General features: G+C 41.2%; 3 protein-coding genes across 3 annotated transcripts in view; 2 read left to right on the forward strand and 1 right to left on the reverse strand.

Annotated features, from left to right (window-relative positions):
• The first annotated feature begins 597 nt into the window (after window positions 1-597).
• On the forward strand, window positions 598-5237 carry polr3h (polymerase (RNA) III (DNA directed) polypeptide H). Its single transcript, XM_060865442.1, has 7 exons — window positions 598-753; window positions 2328-2448; window positions 2902-2998; window positions 3235-3321; window positions 3729-3792; window positions 3961-4195; window positions 4775-5237. The coding sequence occupies exons 2-7, from the start codon at window positions 2338-2340 to the stop codon at window positions 4823-4825; spliced, it is 645 nt and encodes a 214-aa protein (XP_060721425.1). The 5' UTR covers window positions 598-753; window positions 2328-2337; the 3' UTR covers window positions 4826-5237.
• A 412-nt stretch (window positions 5238-5649) lies between these two features.
• On the forward strand, window positions 5650-12751 carry csdc2b (cold shock domain containing C2, RNA binding b). Its single transcript, XM_060865443.1, has 4 exons — window positions 5650-5803; window positions 9007-9332; window positions 10004-10126; window positions 11147-12751. Exons 2-4 carry the CDS (start codon window positions 9175-9177, stop codon window positions 11307-11309), a joined length of 444 nt encoding a protein of 147 aa, XP_060721426.1. The 5' UTR covers window positions 5650-5803; window positions 9007-9174; the 3' UTR covers window positions 11310-12751.
• A 3155-nt stretch (window positions 12752-15906) lies between these two features.
• Window positions 15907-16082, reverse strand: part of LOC132842650 (phosphomannomutase 1) — a 13711-nt gene continuing 13535 nt past the window's right edge. Inside the window, exon 8 of the mRNA XM_060865441.1 lies at window positions 15907-16082. This exon is cut by the window's right edge and continues 786 nt beyond it. The gene's annotated coding sequence lies outside the window, so the exon portion shown is untranslated.

The raw sequence follows: 16082 nt of genomic DNA on the forward strand, positions 1-16082 counted from the left end.
ATTAACATTTAATGAGTTAGCCTTTAGATAGTGTGAACAAAAGTATATGCACCCCCGACCATCGCATCCGAGACTGGAGCACACAATTGTATAAAATGTCTCAGTTCCAGCATGATGATGCCCCAGAGCTCCATGAAGACGTGGCGTGGAGTTTAAGGTTAACTGGAAGAACTTAACACAAATATTAGCCTTATTTAATAAGCTGGAGCACTGAAATTAAAGTTTGTAGTACTGAGAATGGAAAAAAGGCAAAGCAGTCAGTACATAAAATATGTTTGATGTCAAATATACAATTTTAGGGTCAAACTATATCTATAAATAAGGAGTATATGACTTAAGCCATGCTGTAGGTAGAGTTGTGTGGTGTTCAGTATGTAAACACAAGTACAGATACACAATTACACACCTAGTATTCTCTTTGTTTACACTATTTTTTATCTCTAAATTACTTATAAATCGTGGTATTAAATTTTTTTAATAAAAAACAAACAAACAAAAAAAAACACCCCTACAGAGGGCTCAATGATGTTGTCATGACGACCAGGCTCTCATTGCCGTAAATCGCCGATCACTGTCGTAATTCTACCACAGCACGACATGTGCGGCTTTCCGTCCCCCCTCCTTTACGGCTCAGTATGGCAGCGCTGTGATATAAGGGCTCTTTAACGTGTAATAAACACAGTTACAACGCGATGTAGATCAGAAACAACTTGGATTAAAGTGACGTGTCTTCTCTAAATAAGTAGAAAAACGGTGGGTGAAAAGGAAAGTGTTTAACTTGTTATCTAACTTTATTAGCATGTCTGTTGTTAGCATTTACACGTTATGGTGTTTATTTGTGTTATTTACACACGTTATGGTGTTTATTTGTGTTATTTACACACGTTATGGTGTTTATTTGTGTTATTTACACACGTTATAATGTTTGTGTTATTTACACACGTTATGGTGTTTATTTGTGTTATTTACACACGTTATAATGTTAGTGTTATTTACACACGTTATAATGTTAGTGTTATTTACACACGTTATAATGTTAGTGTTATTTACACACGTTATAATGTTAGTGTTATTTACACACGTTATAATGTTAGTGTTATTTACACACGTTATAATGTTAGTGTTATTTACACACGTTATAATGTTAGTGTTATTTACACACGTTATAATGTTAGTGTTATTTACACACGTTATAGTGTTTATTTGTGTTATTTACACACGTTATGGTGTTTATTTGTGTTATTTACACACGTTATAATGTTAGTGTTATTTACACACGTTATAATGTTAGTGTTATTTACACACGTTATAATGTTAGTGTTATTTACACACGTTATAATGTTAGTGTTATTTACACACGTTATAATGTTAGTGTTATTTACACACGTTATAATGTTAGTGTTATTTACACACGTTATAATGTTAGTGTTATTTACACACGTTATAATGTTAGTGTTATTTACACACGTTATAGTGTTTATTTGTGTTATTTACACACGTTATAATGTTAGTGTTATTTACACACGTTATAATGTTAGTGTTATTTACACACGTTATAATGTTAGTGTTATTTACACACGTTATAATGTTAGTGTTATTTACACACGTTATAATGTTAGTGTTATTTACACACGTTATAATGTTAGTGTTATTTACACACGTTATAATGTTAGTGTTATTTACACACGTTATAATGTTAGTGTTATTTACACACGTTATGGTGTTTATTTGTGTTATTTACACACGTTATAGTGTTTATTTGTGTTATTTACACACGTTATGGTGTTTATTTGTGTTATTTACACACGTTATAGTGTTTATTTGTGTTATTTACACACGTTATGGTGTTTATTTGTGTTATTTACACACGTTATGGTGTTAGTGTTATTTACACACGTTATGGTGTTAGTGTTATTTACACACGTTATAATGTTAGTGTTATTTACACACGTTATGGTGTTTATTTGTGTTTATTTACACACGTTATGGTGTTTATTTGTGTTTATTTACACACGTTATGGTGTTTGTTTGTTTGTATTATTTACACAAGTTATTGTGTAAGAAGCCTTCTATTTGTTTGTGTTGTGTTTATTAGTTTTGGTTTGTTTGAAAGCTAAATATTGTGTCTGTTTCCCAAATGTTTGTTCTATTAGATGTGTAGTGCACTACATAGTGTGTGTATAAACCTTTAATTTGATAGTGTGTGTGCACTTCTGTAGATAGCAGGTTGTGAACAGAACTGCTAAAGTCCATCAGGTGGGATTTTATTGGTGGTGTTGTTATTATTATGGGTTATTGGTGTCTCTAACGTGTGAATGTGTGTGCAGAGCTTCAAGGATGTTCGTGCTGGTTGAGATGATCGACACCGTACGGATTCCTCCGTGGAATTTCCATCGGCAGCTGAACGATGCCATCGCGGAGGAGCTCAACAAGAAACTGGCTAACAAGGTCAGAGTAATGCGCCGGTCTGATCCTCAGCTCCGGTCTGATCGGTCTGATCGGTCTGATCCAGCACCTTCACATGTGTCCTTTAAGTCCTCTAAGTGTTACAAAGTGCTGATTTGTCACACACACAATCGTGCACGGTAGGACATTTACGGGTAGGACAAGTGAAAAGCTTTTCTGTAAAGCAAAGGGCAAAATATAGAAAGTCTAAAACTATACATGACTATTGTGAATAAAGTACAGATGATGTATTAGAGTGAGCACATTCATATAAACCTGAAATTCTATCCAAGCTGCTGCTCTAGAAATCTAATCCACACCTTTCTGACCAATCAGGATTAAGAACTCAGCGGCTCTCCTGTAGCTGTAGAAGCATCAGGTGTTTTATTGTTTTCTAAATGAAGCTGTTGCTTTGCTTGTGTTTGTAATGCTTGTGTATGTCTCCTCTTTATCCAGGTCGTGTATAACGTTGGCTTGTGCATCTGCCTGTATGACATCACTAAGCTGGAGGATTCTTACATATTTCCCGGGGACGGAGCCTCACACACTAAAGGTACTCCATCTTCATCGGTCGGTTTGGTGAACGAACCTTTAACGCTTTCGTCCAGGTCTCAGAGTTTGGATATGAGACAGAACTCCGGTCTCATTATTTTCTCTGTCAGAAAGAGAAGACTGACACGAACTCGAGGAACCGTTAAAAACAGATAACAAAGTTTAACACTGAAGGCTTTTGTTTATTTAAGTCATGAAATAACTATATATTTTTTTTTGTGTGTCTCCCTCTGACAGTACACTTCAGGTATGTGGTGTTTCACCCGTTCTTGGATGAGGTTCTGGTCGGGAAGATCAAATACTGCAGTCAGGAAGGAGTTTATGGTGAGATTATCCAGAAAAAACACACCAAACACACACACACACCACTTTCTTCTCCTCTTTTTCTACCTGGACAGTTTTGTATGCTGAAGGCTAGTGAGTTTAGTTAGAACACAGCAGGTTGCTTTAATAGCTGAACCAGGAATAATTCTGTCTGGTGGTTTTAAATGATAGATATGGTTTCTCCATCATGCTTGAACAAGATCAAACATTTCATGCCACATCACATACAGCGACTCCTCTCATTCGTATTGCTGATTAAATTTAGATGTGGATAAAGTTTTGGCACCCGATCCTTCTGCTCATCCTCTTCTTATTTCTTGTGAATATCGTGGATTTATTGTTATTCCTCAGGGATAAAAATGTTAACAAATCCTGTGCGTGTGTGTGTGTGTGCGTGTGTGAGACAGTCAGCCTCGGATTCTTCGACGACATCCTAATCCCACCCGAGTCCTTACAGCAGCCTGCTAAGTTGTATCCTCCTTCAGTCACGCACGTGTTGTGTATATAATGAATGAAGCTAACACAGTAACAATGTGTGTGTGGTGCATTATGGGTAAATAATATCTAATCAGTGACAGTGGTGTTGAAGTTAATAGCAGGCAGCTGTTAGCGTTTTGCTCCTTGACACCTGGGGTGTAGTGACGAAGCCGAGCAGGTTTGGGTGTGGGAGTACGAGACGGACGAAGGAGCTCATGACCTCTACATGGACCAGGGAGAGGAGATCCGCTTCCGGGTCGTGGACGAGTTCTTCCTAGATACATCACCCACTGGGCCCACCAAAGAGCCTGAGGCTCCTGCTAAAACGGCCGGCACAGCACCTACAACCGATACGGACGAGGGGACACAGAAAAAAGAGTCTCCGTACACGCTGATGGTGAGAAGAAACGCACGCACACACGTGCGCACGTGCACACACACACGCGCACACAGGGGTTCAGGTCTCACTGATATTGCTGCACACTGTACTCTATTTTTCAAACATTTTCTCTCTTTATTTGCTCACATCATACAGCCATGTTTCTCGAGCTGCCTCGTTCTTTGTGTGTAATCTCGCTGGGGGACTTGATCAACACATGATGTGCACACCGCATCAACATCCAGTCAGTATCAGCGAGCTCAGAATGTTAAGTACCGGTTTTAGTCCCAAGCGGAGGTGTCAGCTGTAAACAATCTGAGACGACTAAAGAGCCTCTTCGCCATATCGAGTTAAACCGCTGTTGCACGTGTGTCTCATTAGCTCCAAATCTCAGGATCATATTAAAGCGTTTTTTAGTCTGATAGCTTGTTCCTTCCTACCAAAAAAAACCCCAGTTCTAGTTGAGTTAGTAATACTGGATGTAGCTCAGAACGCAGCGAATGTTTGTTTGTGTGTTCTCCTGTACGAATCCTGCTCCTGCAGTTTATCTGAGCGCACTGTAATTAAATTGTAATAAAATCTTCTTTACTTGCACAGGCTTCCATCAGTGAGCCAGGACTGGGTCTGCTGTCATGGTGGAACAGCTAGATAAAGCTCAGCGTTCCTGTCTTTCCAGCTCCGCTAGACCGACGTCTTAAACGACGGACGCTGCGTTCGCCGGCGCTACGGCGTCTCTCCGGTGCTCCTCGACTCTGAATTCAGTTTGTATTGACGTTTGCAACCTGCATTGGATTTTTGTTTTTTCCGTTTTATTGCGTTCCTGAGTCCTTCTGCTCTGTCTCGGAAAAACGTACAGCCTCCTTTTCAAAACGGTGCGTTAATGTCATTTTGTTTCAGTCATTTGGTATCAGCTGTCTCCAGCTGGTGTGCATCTTACTGCGTGGAAAAATAATATTTATTTTGCTTTAATATTCACATGATGTCAGTTGCGTGTTGATTATTTACTGTGTCAATGAGTTGCTGATACAAAATAAAGCAAAAATTTATTTTCTTGATCTGATGCTGTGTTTGTGCCTCAAATAATGTGTTTATTCTCGCACTCATTAATAAACTGGTAATAATTAATAAGACACTGGAGTTCCACTCCAACCATAACACACCAAATCTTGTAAACTTGGAATTACTAAAGCATACAAACACATTCTATACAATCATCTGTTTCTGTTTGTATCTGTGGGATAAACAGTTTTGTAGAAGAACCACATATGGGTGTGATGATCAGGGTTTGTCTGTATGGTGTACAGAAGAGCCGGATCAAATTCGCCGTGTGGAATCGACTCCCAAAGCCCAAGCGCATAAAATAAAAGAATCGAATCATTTTTGGAATCGAATCGACTATCAGTCTGTGTATGCGATTTGGGACGCAGCCCTTTGCCTCGCGCATCGTCACGGGAGCACACACACGCGTAAACACACACACACACACACACACACACACACACACACACACACACACACACCCACAGTTGAGTTGAGTTAATATTATATAACCGTGTGTGAGTGTAAGAAGACCTGTGAGTCAAGCAGCTCGATTCACAGCTCAGTGAGCGGCACCTTAATAAAAGCGTAAGTACACTAATGTTATGTTAATACACTAATGTTATGTTAATACACTTATGTTATGTTAATACACTTATGTTATGTTAATACACTTATGTTAATACACTTATGTTAATTCGTTACAAATAAAAGATATTTCTTTTCGGTTTCCTTCGATATTTTCCCTTCTGTCGTGTTGAATAGATGAGACCGGAGAGCTTGAAAATGACTAAAAGCTCGAACTGATGTCATTTTTCTTACGACTTCAGATAAATATCGCCGTTTTTTCCCCCTTTAGCGACCGAACATTCTGGAAAACAGCTGATGATGCTAAGCTAAACGCTAATGATGCTAAGTTAAACAGCTGATGATGCTAAGCTAAACGCTAATGATGCTAAGCTAAACAGCTGATGATGCTAAGCTAAACGCTAATGATGCTAAGTTAAACAGCTGATGATGCTAAGCTAAGCGCTAATGATGCTAAGCTAAAAAGCTGGTGCTAAATTAAACAGCTGATAATGCTAAGCTATACAGCTGATGATGCTAAGCTAAACAGCTGATGATGCTAAGCTAAACAGCTGATGATGCTAAGCTAAACAGCTGATGATGCTAAGCTAAACACCTGATGATGCTAAGCTAAATAGCTGATGATGCTAAGCTAAACACCTGATGATGCTAAGCTAAGCGCTGATGATGCTAAGCTAAACACCTGATGATGCAAAGCTATACAAATGATGATGCTAAGCTAAACAGCTGATGATGCTAAGCTAAACACCTGATGATGCTAAGCTAAGCGCTGATGATGCTAAGCTATACAGCTGATGATGCTAAGTTAAAAAGCTGATGATACTAAATTAAACAGCTGATAATGCTAAGCTATACAGCTGATGATGCTAAGCTAAACAGCTGATGATGCTAAGCTAAACAGCTGATGATGCTAAGCTAAACACCTGATGATGCTAATCTAAACACCTGATGATGCTAAGCTAAGAGCTGATGATGCTAAGCTAAACTCTAATGATGCTAAGTTAAACAGCTGATGATGCTAAGCTAAAAAGCTGATGATGCTAAATTAAACAGCTGATAATGCTAAGCTATACAGCTGATGATGCTAAGCTATACAGCTGATGATGCTAAGCTAAACAGCTGATGATGCTAAGCTAAACAGCTGATGATGCTAAGCTAAACACCTGATGATGCTAAGATAAGCGCTGATGATGCTAAACTAAGCACTGATGTTGCTAAACTAAGCACTGATGATGCTAAACTACGCGCTGATGTTGCTAAACTAAGCACTGATGATGCTAAACTAAGCACTGATGATGCTAAACTAAGCACTGATGATGCTAAACTAAGCACTGATGATGCTAAACTAAGCACTGATGATGCTAAGCTAAACGCCCCTCAGATTTCTAGAGAAACTACAAACGTCACTTGATATACAAGCAAAAAAATAAGATTTTGAAATGTTTATTATATTATACACGACTAAAAGTGCAGTAATTTGTTATGGTGGTTGCTCATTATCATGTGTTTGTGCTGTGTTATTAAACATAATGAATGTCTGGTGAGGTGTGTGTGTGTGTGTGTGTGTGTGTGTGTGTGTGTGTGTGTGTGTGCACGTACACATACACACGTATATACGTGATGTATTATTAGGATTTACTACAGCAAGCCAGGTCGTGACTTTTATCTCTCTCACTTCATTGACGTCAGAACACTGCCAGTATTTCACCAGCTGCTGGTAGAGACGTCAGACTCCTGTGTGTTGTAACCTTGGACAGGAGGTTTAGCAGTGTGTCACTGCACTGACACTGCGTGTGATCCCACCACACGAAATGTTTTAAAACGAAAGCGTTAAAGGTTTATAATCAGGATGTTAACGGCACACCGTGAAGCGTTTTATATCTGCGGACGCTTTTATCCGGAGTGACCTGAAGATCCTGCGTCCTGAAACGTCTGTCTTCAGATTGCCTTGTTCTTTATTCAGTCTTTATCCTGGTCAGAGTCATGGTGGATTTCAGAGTCTGTCCCAGGAGCATTGAGCATGAAGAAGAAACAACAGTTCTTCTTAACTTCAAATGAGTTATTATTTGCCACATTAAACCTTCTCACTTTAAACTGCTCTGCGTTTATGCGTATAAACGTTATTTTCCGTCTGCTGTGGTCTGTTGTGACAAACACGTAGTTTGTTTTCAGTGGTCTGCATCGTGTGACTAAAACACATCATTGTTTCTTTGAATATCTTTGGGGTTTTTTTCTGGACACACTACAACATTATCGAAAAGCTTTCGAAAAACTCAAATTTTTGCTTACAAAAAACAAACAAACATGGAAATGGCCATGTTTTTCATTCCAACCTGCTTATTAGCACTTACGAGGCGTGTCGATGCGGCTCACGCTGTTAATCGCCTCGTCTGCCCCGCGGCATGTTTTTGAGAGGTGACGAGAGGGAAGACGACTTCCACAAGATCGAGAGCTCCAATATTAAGGCTACTAGGTTGCTATTATTATACTAGTATTTGGGACGCAGCCTAGCACACCGCTCTCTCAGGGTTTCCCTGCTCTTGCTCATCTGGCCCTTCTGTAGAGAAGCTCTGATTTTGAAAAGGTAAAGGACAGGAGATAAAGGACAGGAGATAAAGGACAGGAGATAAAGGACAGGAGAAATCCTTCAGGTCTGTCTTGTTTTTCGTTGCCACTCTGCTGAAAGCGCCGCTCGCCGTGTCCCCGGACACAATGGCCACTGTTGTGCACTGTGCCATGCGTTCATGTGGGAGCGAGGCGGCCTGCATGTAAACACACCAGAGTACTGTGGCACACACTGCGGCTTTGTTTATGCCGCCAACAACAAAGTTTTTTTCCTCCCTGTCCCACACAAACACAAGCTGCCTGCATGAACTGAACAGGCTGTGCTACAACGAGGCTATTCTGAGGCTAACCTGAGGCTAACCAGGCTTCAGCTGCTCAGCGATGTACACTAGTGTGTGACTAATTTACCCTGCGTTCATGTTAAAAAGCATCAGACAAACATATTTTCAAATCATCTGAATTCTCTATAAAACTATCGTCTCGAACAATTCCTTAAATCCTACAGCGTGTGAGGGCTGACAAGTGATACTGCTATTATGTATTTAATTATTGTAACTGGATCTCATCTCTGTTTCTTTCTCTCTCACCCTTCCTTGTGTGTGTGTGTGTGTGTGTGTGTGTGTGTGTGTGTGTTGCAGGATTTCTGCCAGGATTTGTGTGTGTGTGTGTAACTTCCATCTCTATTCAGCTGGTCTGCCATCATACACACCTGGCCAGCTGTGACCGATCCTCAGAGACTCCAGCATCACCCAGGTCTAACCAGCTCAGTGGTGAAAACACACACACACACACACACATTTGGAGTTATGGCGGAACCGGAGCTGAACGAGGCGTCGCTGCGCTCTCCGAGCTCTGGGTCTCAATCCGTCTCCTTCCCCTTCATGAGGGAAGGCAGCCGTGTGTGGGAGAAAGCAGGGGATCTGCCCAGCCCTCTGCCCACCAAGCGCACCCGCACTTACTCTGCGTAAGGAGCTGAATCACACACACACACACACACACACACACTCATTGACACCAGCTGAGTTCTCAAAAGAAATGGCAAATCCTAAAAATTATAATATGCCAAAACATGTGATTTATGTCCCCAGTAGTTTATTTAGTAATTAGAGGATTTTATTTTTATAAAATAAAAGAGGGGATAAAGAGGAGGGGAAACATGAAACATTATGATACATTATTATACAATAAAGTAATGGATTGAACACTAAGCAGTGTTAAAAACTGCTTCATGCTACACCGTCAAAGTGCTTATTTACCTGAAGGTTATTTTACAGATTAATATTAAGTTATTGTCCCAATGATCTTTTTAAAAACAACAGCTTTTGTTTCGATCACATCAGCTTAAAACAGTGCTAGAAATCGGGCGTGTCCTGTGTCCCGTGTCCTGTAGGGCAAACTGGGAGCGTGAAGAGTTAACAAGGACAGGATCTGGGGCAGACGTGACGACTTTTACGTGAATGAGAAGAGATTATTTAGAGTAGTACATTTACATTAGATACAGTATCTGCTGGTTGCTTTGTGTGTGGTATTGTGTGCGTCGATACTGGCTGTGTGTGTGTTTGTGTGTGTGTGTGTGTGTATGCTGTCTAAACAGACTTACTGTATTTCTGTTTTCTTCTTCTCTTCCGTCTCCAGCACGGTGCGGGCAAACTCAGGTCCTATGTATAAGGGTGTGTGTAAGAACTTCTCGAGGTCACAGGGTCATGGATACATCAAACCTGCTAACGGTGGAGAAGACATCTTCGTCCATATCTCAGAGTGAGTCCACAGCTCTGGTAATCATCCGCTGATCAACTGAAGTCGCTTCTGACAGGAGATTAAAACCTAAAACAAGAGAGTGAAACCAAACAAACATCTGAATACTAATGAATACACGTACTAACGTAAGGACATAAAGGAGACTGTAATAAAAGGGACAAGATCCTCATTAGACAGGAAGAGACTTGCTGATGTCACACTAAGCACCGGTGCATGAAAATAAAAATGTTGTTAGTTTATTAAATTCAGGTGACAATGCATATTGAAGCAGTGAGTGTGATTTGTTATATTTTTTATGATGTTATACCCCTGACTCACGCTACACTCACACCGGTACTGATCACTCGCTGTGCTCCAGTCGCCATCGTTTCACTCGTAGCTCCAGGCTAATGCGAAACCCACAAACATTAGCACTGCATAACAATCGGGCTGGGAGCACGGTGTCTTAGTGGTTAGCACGTTCACCTCACACCTCCAGGGTCGGGGTTCGATTCCCGCCTCCACCTTGTGTGTGTGGAGTTTGCATGTTCTCCCTGTGCCCTGGGGGTTTCCTCCGGGTACTCCGGTTTCCTCCCCCGGTCCAAAGACATGCATGGTAGGTTGATTGGCATCTCTGGAAAATTGTCCGTAGTGTGTGATTGCGTGAGTGAATGAGAGTGTGTGTGTGTCCTGTGATGTGTTGGCACTCCGTCCAGGGTGTATCCTGCCTTGATGCCCGATGACGCCTGAGATAGGCACAGGCTCCCCGTGACCCGAGGTAGTTCAGATAAGCGGTAGAAGATGAATGAGTGAGTGAATGAACAATCGGGCTAATGTGTGTCGGTTAGCTAATTAAGACACAAGTCATGGTTTATTTTGGGTAAATGAAACAGTTCAAGCTTGTAATTGTGTTTCTAGTTTCTAGCTCCGCCCACTTTGTGTTGCTAATGATGTCTCTGCCTCCAGTCGCTGAAGATTAGTCGCTGTTTTTGTAGTAGCTTCTCTCAGAGAATGAACAAACTTTTTTTTTCTCCCGTGCAGCATCGAGGGCGAGTACGTTCCTGCGGAGGGTGACGAGATGACGTATAAAGTGTGTCCCATCCCGCCCAAGAACCAGAAGGTGCAGGCCGTGGAGGTGATCATCACACATCTGAACCCTGGAACGAAGCACGAGACCTGGTCCGGCAAGATCATCAGCTCCTAGGCTCCACCGAGACCTGCTGGCTTTGGCCTGGACTGGGGCTGAATCGGGGAGGTCTTTCTTTTTCTTTCCTTTTTTTTCTTTTCTAAAGTAGGAACAATGCAGGTGAACACAGTGTGGAGAAGGATGGAGGTGAGGAAGGAGAAGGAATGTAATCATGTAGTTGAGTTTCAGTAAAGTGCGAAAGAAAAGCAAAAGAGAACGAAACAAAGAGGGAGACGGAAATCAAAAAGGTAAGAAATACGATTTCATAGTTTAAAAGCAGCAACAGGAAGCAGAGAGAGAGGAAGAGAGCAGAAAAGATGGACACAGGAATGTAAAAGAGATCCAGTTTCTTCCCGACAGACGCACGCAAACGGAAAGAAGTAAACCTCGGACAGAAGGGAATCGTCGTCAAACTAAAAAAACTGTGAAAGACAAAGTAATGACTCAGGACTTCCTGAAGTCATGTGATCGAATCCTTTCTCATAAGTGTTGGCCTTTTCTTTGTTTAATGTTTGTTTATTTATTTATTTGTTTGCATTTTTTTTTGGTCTGGGGTGGGTGGAGCTGCCGCTCTGAATTCCGTCGCAGACGACGCTGGAAACCGATAGTCATATTGCACTTAAAACTTGACACCCAAACTGATAGCGTACTGCCAAGCTGAGACGAGCTCCAGAGTTCCAGCGGGAGCGATTCAGGGTAAACATCAGATCTCATCACATTTCTACTGCGATCAAAGTCCTAAAACGTCTCATACTAATGTTATAAAACCGTAGTTAATTCACCAGGTGGTAGAACCTCGGCGGTGAAAGTAGCTCACGTTAGAAACGCTTCAGTCGATCACGTCTAATTAAATCTGCCGCCGCACGTAGTCACGTCCTCCAACAAAATTTCTATGCATCTTTTCTACGCCTCGTCGTTTTGTATTTATTTCATTTGATCATGTTTTTATACTCGACCGACAACTCGGTTAGTTTAGATTCTATTTTTCACCTCCGGTCAGATCACTGTGGCTGGTGTAGGTGTGATTTATGTGCGAGTTAACAGAAAAGTAAGGGAAAGGTTTTAGTAGTCACACTCCTGTGACACACTTCCTCATTTCACCTCGATTTTCACCCGAACATGAATGATGGTGGCTTCTGATTGGTCAGAAAGTGTCGATTGGTTTCCTGTATCAGCAGCTCTGACAGTAGCGCAACTTCGACTAATAATAAATATTTTTAATAAAGCGTCTCGTAAAACAAAAACCTGGGGTTGTCGATATGGTGACGTGTTCATTTACCGTTTAAGGAAGGAGTCTCCAGTGCCAGCGCATCGTAGCAGGAAATGTTCAGGACGGTAACATGACATTATTAACAGAAATCATTAACCAGTTTGTTGTGATGGTCAACTGTTTTCTAGTTGCTATAACATGTGATAAAAAGAACTAACTAACATTAAACGGATCTGTTAACTAATGAAAATGCATCATGTGTCGTTTCTTTTTAAACACGGGATTGTAATCGTTGACCAAAAAAGGGCTGTTTAATTAAAACAAAAACACGTGTAGGTGCTGTTTGTGGACAACAAAAGCATGTTCAAGCTTCTTGTTTTATGTTTTACCTGCTAGCAAAAAGCTAACGTGGCAAACAAGGGAACAGCCAAGGGATCCATCCATCCATCCATCCAAACAAGGGAACTTGGAAAAGGAAACCGACTAGTTGGAAGTGTGGATGGATGGGTGGATGGATGGATGGATGGGTGGATGGATGGATGGATGGATGGATGGATGGGCGGATGGATGGATGGATGGGCGGATGGATGGGTGGATAGATGGATGGATGGGCGGATGGATGGAAGGATGGGTGGATGGATAGGCGGATGGATGGATGGGTGGATGGGCGGATGGATAGGCGGATTGATGGATAGGCGGATGGATGGATTGGCGGATGGATGGATGAGCGGATGGATGGGCAGATGGATGGATGGGCGGATGGATAGGTGGGTGGGCTGATAAATAGGTGGAGGGTGGATGGAGGGTTTGATGGAGGTAGGGATGGATAGATCTAGGGTGGAATCTAAGGATGGAGGGAGGAAAGCATGGATGGAGGGAGGGGGAGGATAGGAGGGATGGAATGAGGCATCACACCACTACTAGACTCTTAAGCAGAGACTGAATGCTGTAATAAAATCAGAAAGGGCTTTAATGTGTTTCTGATTGTTTCATTTAACTTCTCTACTCTTTAATTGCCCACAGTGAAGGTGGTAAAAGGGGTGTGTAGACTTTTTATATCCTCCTGTTTGTGACAGTGTCCACATGAGTGAGTGTAAAAGCTCTGGAACACTAACTGACTCACACAAGTGTTAAAAACAGCCTCATGTTAAGACTAAAGAACACACAGAAGTCTTGGGTTTAGTTCAGCTTTTCTGCCCCGTTAGTATTTTAATTATAGACACAAAACCATGGAAATGAAAAGTCTGATGAAGGAAATGATATTTTTATTTCATTTTTATTTTTGTCACTGATGCTGCAGGCTGACAACATTAACATGCAGTTGGGTTTCATCTCATTGGGGCAAAAAATATTATTATAATATAATATAATTGGCAGAAAAAACCCTCATACACACTCTCTCTCTCCTTTCTCTGTCTCTCTCTCTCTCTCCCTCTCTCTCTCTCCTTTCTCTCTCTCTCTCTCTCTCTCTCTCTCTCTCTCTCTCTCTCTCTCTCTCTCTCCTTTCTCTGTCTCTCTCTCTCTCTCTCCTTTCTCTCTCTCTCTCTCTCTCACTCTCCTTTCTCTCTCTCTCTCTCTCTCTCTCCTTTCTCTCTCTCTGTCTCTCTCTCACTCTCCTTTCTCTCTCACTCTTCTTTCTCTCTGTCTCTCTCCTTTCTCTCTGTGTCTCTGTCTCTCTCTCTCCTTTCTCTCTCTCTTTCTCTCTTTCCTTTCTCTCTGTCTCTCTCTCCTTTCTCTCTCTCTCTCTGTGTGTCTATCTCTCACTCTCCTTTCTCTCTCTCTCTCTCTTCCTCTCTCTCTCTTTATCTCTCTCTTTCTCTCGCTCTCTGTCTCTCTCTCTCTCTCTCTGTCTCTCTCTCTCTCTCTCTCTCTCACACACACACACACACACACACACACACACACATACACACACACACACACACACACACACAAGGTTTGCTAAAAACATTTATCACAACATTGCAATCATGTTAAGGACAAACACGTACCACACAAATCAAATCCGCTGACCTGAGATCAGTTTATTTCTGTGGTACGGCTCCAGACACAAACTGATCCCAGGTCAGTGGCTTCAGAAGCTTGATAAACATGAACCGCCGTCCGTCTCTTCATACGTCCTATTACAGGAGAGTTCGACTGCTGCAAGCAAAGACCTCACACTGATACAGAGATGAAATCTATTACAGAACAGTATAAAATCACTACGTCCTCAATCCTGCAGCACACATTAGTACACCATCATCATCAGAGATTCAGATCACACCAGGAATAAGATTTTACACTAATGACGTACGAGACGAGGCAGAACAGGAATCCAGCATGTGCTCATTTATTTCTGTACAGCTTAAATAACAAGAAAATGCAGAAATCTCATTCAAAGCTCGAAGACGTTTATAAACCAGCAGAGCTACTCAAGCAAAAGTAGCATCATGTAGTTTTAGAGGTAAAAACGCATTTTAAATGAAACTCGTATCATTTCTGTTACACACGCAGTAATAATGTAGATAAACTGGATGTCGTACACTTTATTATTACATTAATTCCGTTAACAGACTCGTAGCTCCAGTGCAAAAGTAAACACCAAACAGATTTCAGACACTAAAACATGTCGAGTACATTTCAACAACATGATTAACAGCATAAACATTTCATTTCTGGACCTTCCGTTAAAATCCTCAGGAATGATTCGACAAAGTTGTGTATAATCAAACCGAACTACAACATAAAACACCAACATACACACATTTGTGTCCTTATTCATCGTTGTTCTGTTTGTATCCGGACGATCGATCGCACGTGTGCTCAGAACCTCTGCGGCGCAGTAATTCAATACTACATGGTGTAGCGTGTGTGTGTGTGTGTGTGGTGTGTGTCTGCAAAAGGATTAGTGGGCGGGGCTTGCGTCCATTCGTGATTTGCTCCGATCACTTTTCTACACAGCTATGATGAATAAAAAATATTTCGTTCCTGACGCTACGTCGGGGTTTTTCTATAATTATTCACAAAATTAATTTAATTCAACTCGAATCATTCAGTTTAAAGGTTTATAATATACATAAAGGACCAAGTAGATACGAGTCTTTTTAGTTTTTTCCTATTAGAATCTTCGTCGGCTTTGTTATGACTCCTAGTTAAAAAAAAATCTCACTCAGGTACAAAACATAAAACATATAATACGTTCTGGATGGTTTGGGCTTTACAGTCAGACATGTCATGGTCCTGGGAGAACGTTGGGACACTTAGGTTGAAGGTTCCAGATGTTCTTACAGTACGATAACGTTGTATGATGTTCCAGATGTTCTTACAGTACGATAACGTTGTATGATGTTCCAGATGTTTTTACAGTACGATAACGTTGTATGATGTTCCAGATGTTCTTACAGTACGATAACGTTGTATGATGTTCCAGATGTTCTTACAGTACGATAACGTTGTATGATGTTCCAGATGTTTTTACAGTACGATAACGTTGTGAAACTAATAAAGTGCTTATTTATGTAGAGCTCCACATCAGCCTTTGACTGTAAGGAGTCGTGATCAGGCGAGTATCCAGTATTTTAAGAAACAAATACAATGCT

The sequence above is a fragment of the Tachysurus vachellii genome, chromosome 3 (genome assembly GCF_030014155.1).
Source record: "Tachysurus vachellii isolate PV-2020 chromosome 3, HZAU_Pvac_v1, whole genome shotgun sequence".
NCBI classification, from domain to species: domain Eukaryota; kingdom Metazoa; phylum Chordata; class Actinopteri; order Siluriformes; family Bagridae; genus Tachysurus; species Tachysurus vachellii.

Excerpts from the sequence above, each read along its gene's own strand:
- polr3h (XM_060865442.1), top strand. The coding sequence starts at position 2,338 with ATGTTCGTGCTGGTTGAGATGATCGACACCGTACGGATTCCTCCGTGG. Across the intron at positions 3,322-3,728 it reads CAGTCAGGAAGGAGTTTATG|TCAGCCTCGGATTCTTCGAC; the intron begins GTGAGATTATCC and ends TGTGTGAGACAG. Across the intron at positions 4,196-4,774 it reads AGTCTCCGTACACGCTGATG|GCTTCCATCAGTGAGCCAGG; the intron begins GTGAGAAGAAAC and ends TTACTTGCACAG.
- csdc2b (XM_060865443.1), top strand. The coding sequence starts at position 9,175 with ATGGCGGAACCGGAGCTGAACGAGGCGTCGCTGCGCTCTCCGAGCTCT. Across the intron at positions 9,333-10,003 it reads CGCACCCGCACTTACTCTGC|CACGGTGCGGGCAAACTCAG; the intron begins GTAAGGAGCTGA and ends TTCCGTCTCCAG. Across the intron at positions 10,127-11,146 it reads ATCTTCGTCCATATCTCAGA|CATCGAGGGCGAGTACGTTC; the intron begins GTGAGTCCACAG and ends TCTCCCGTGCAG.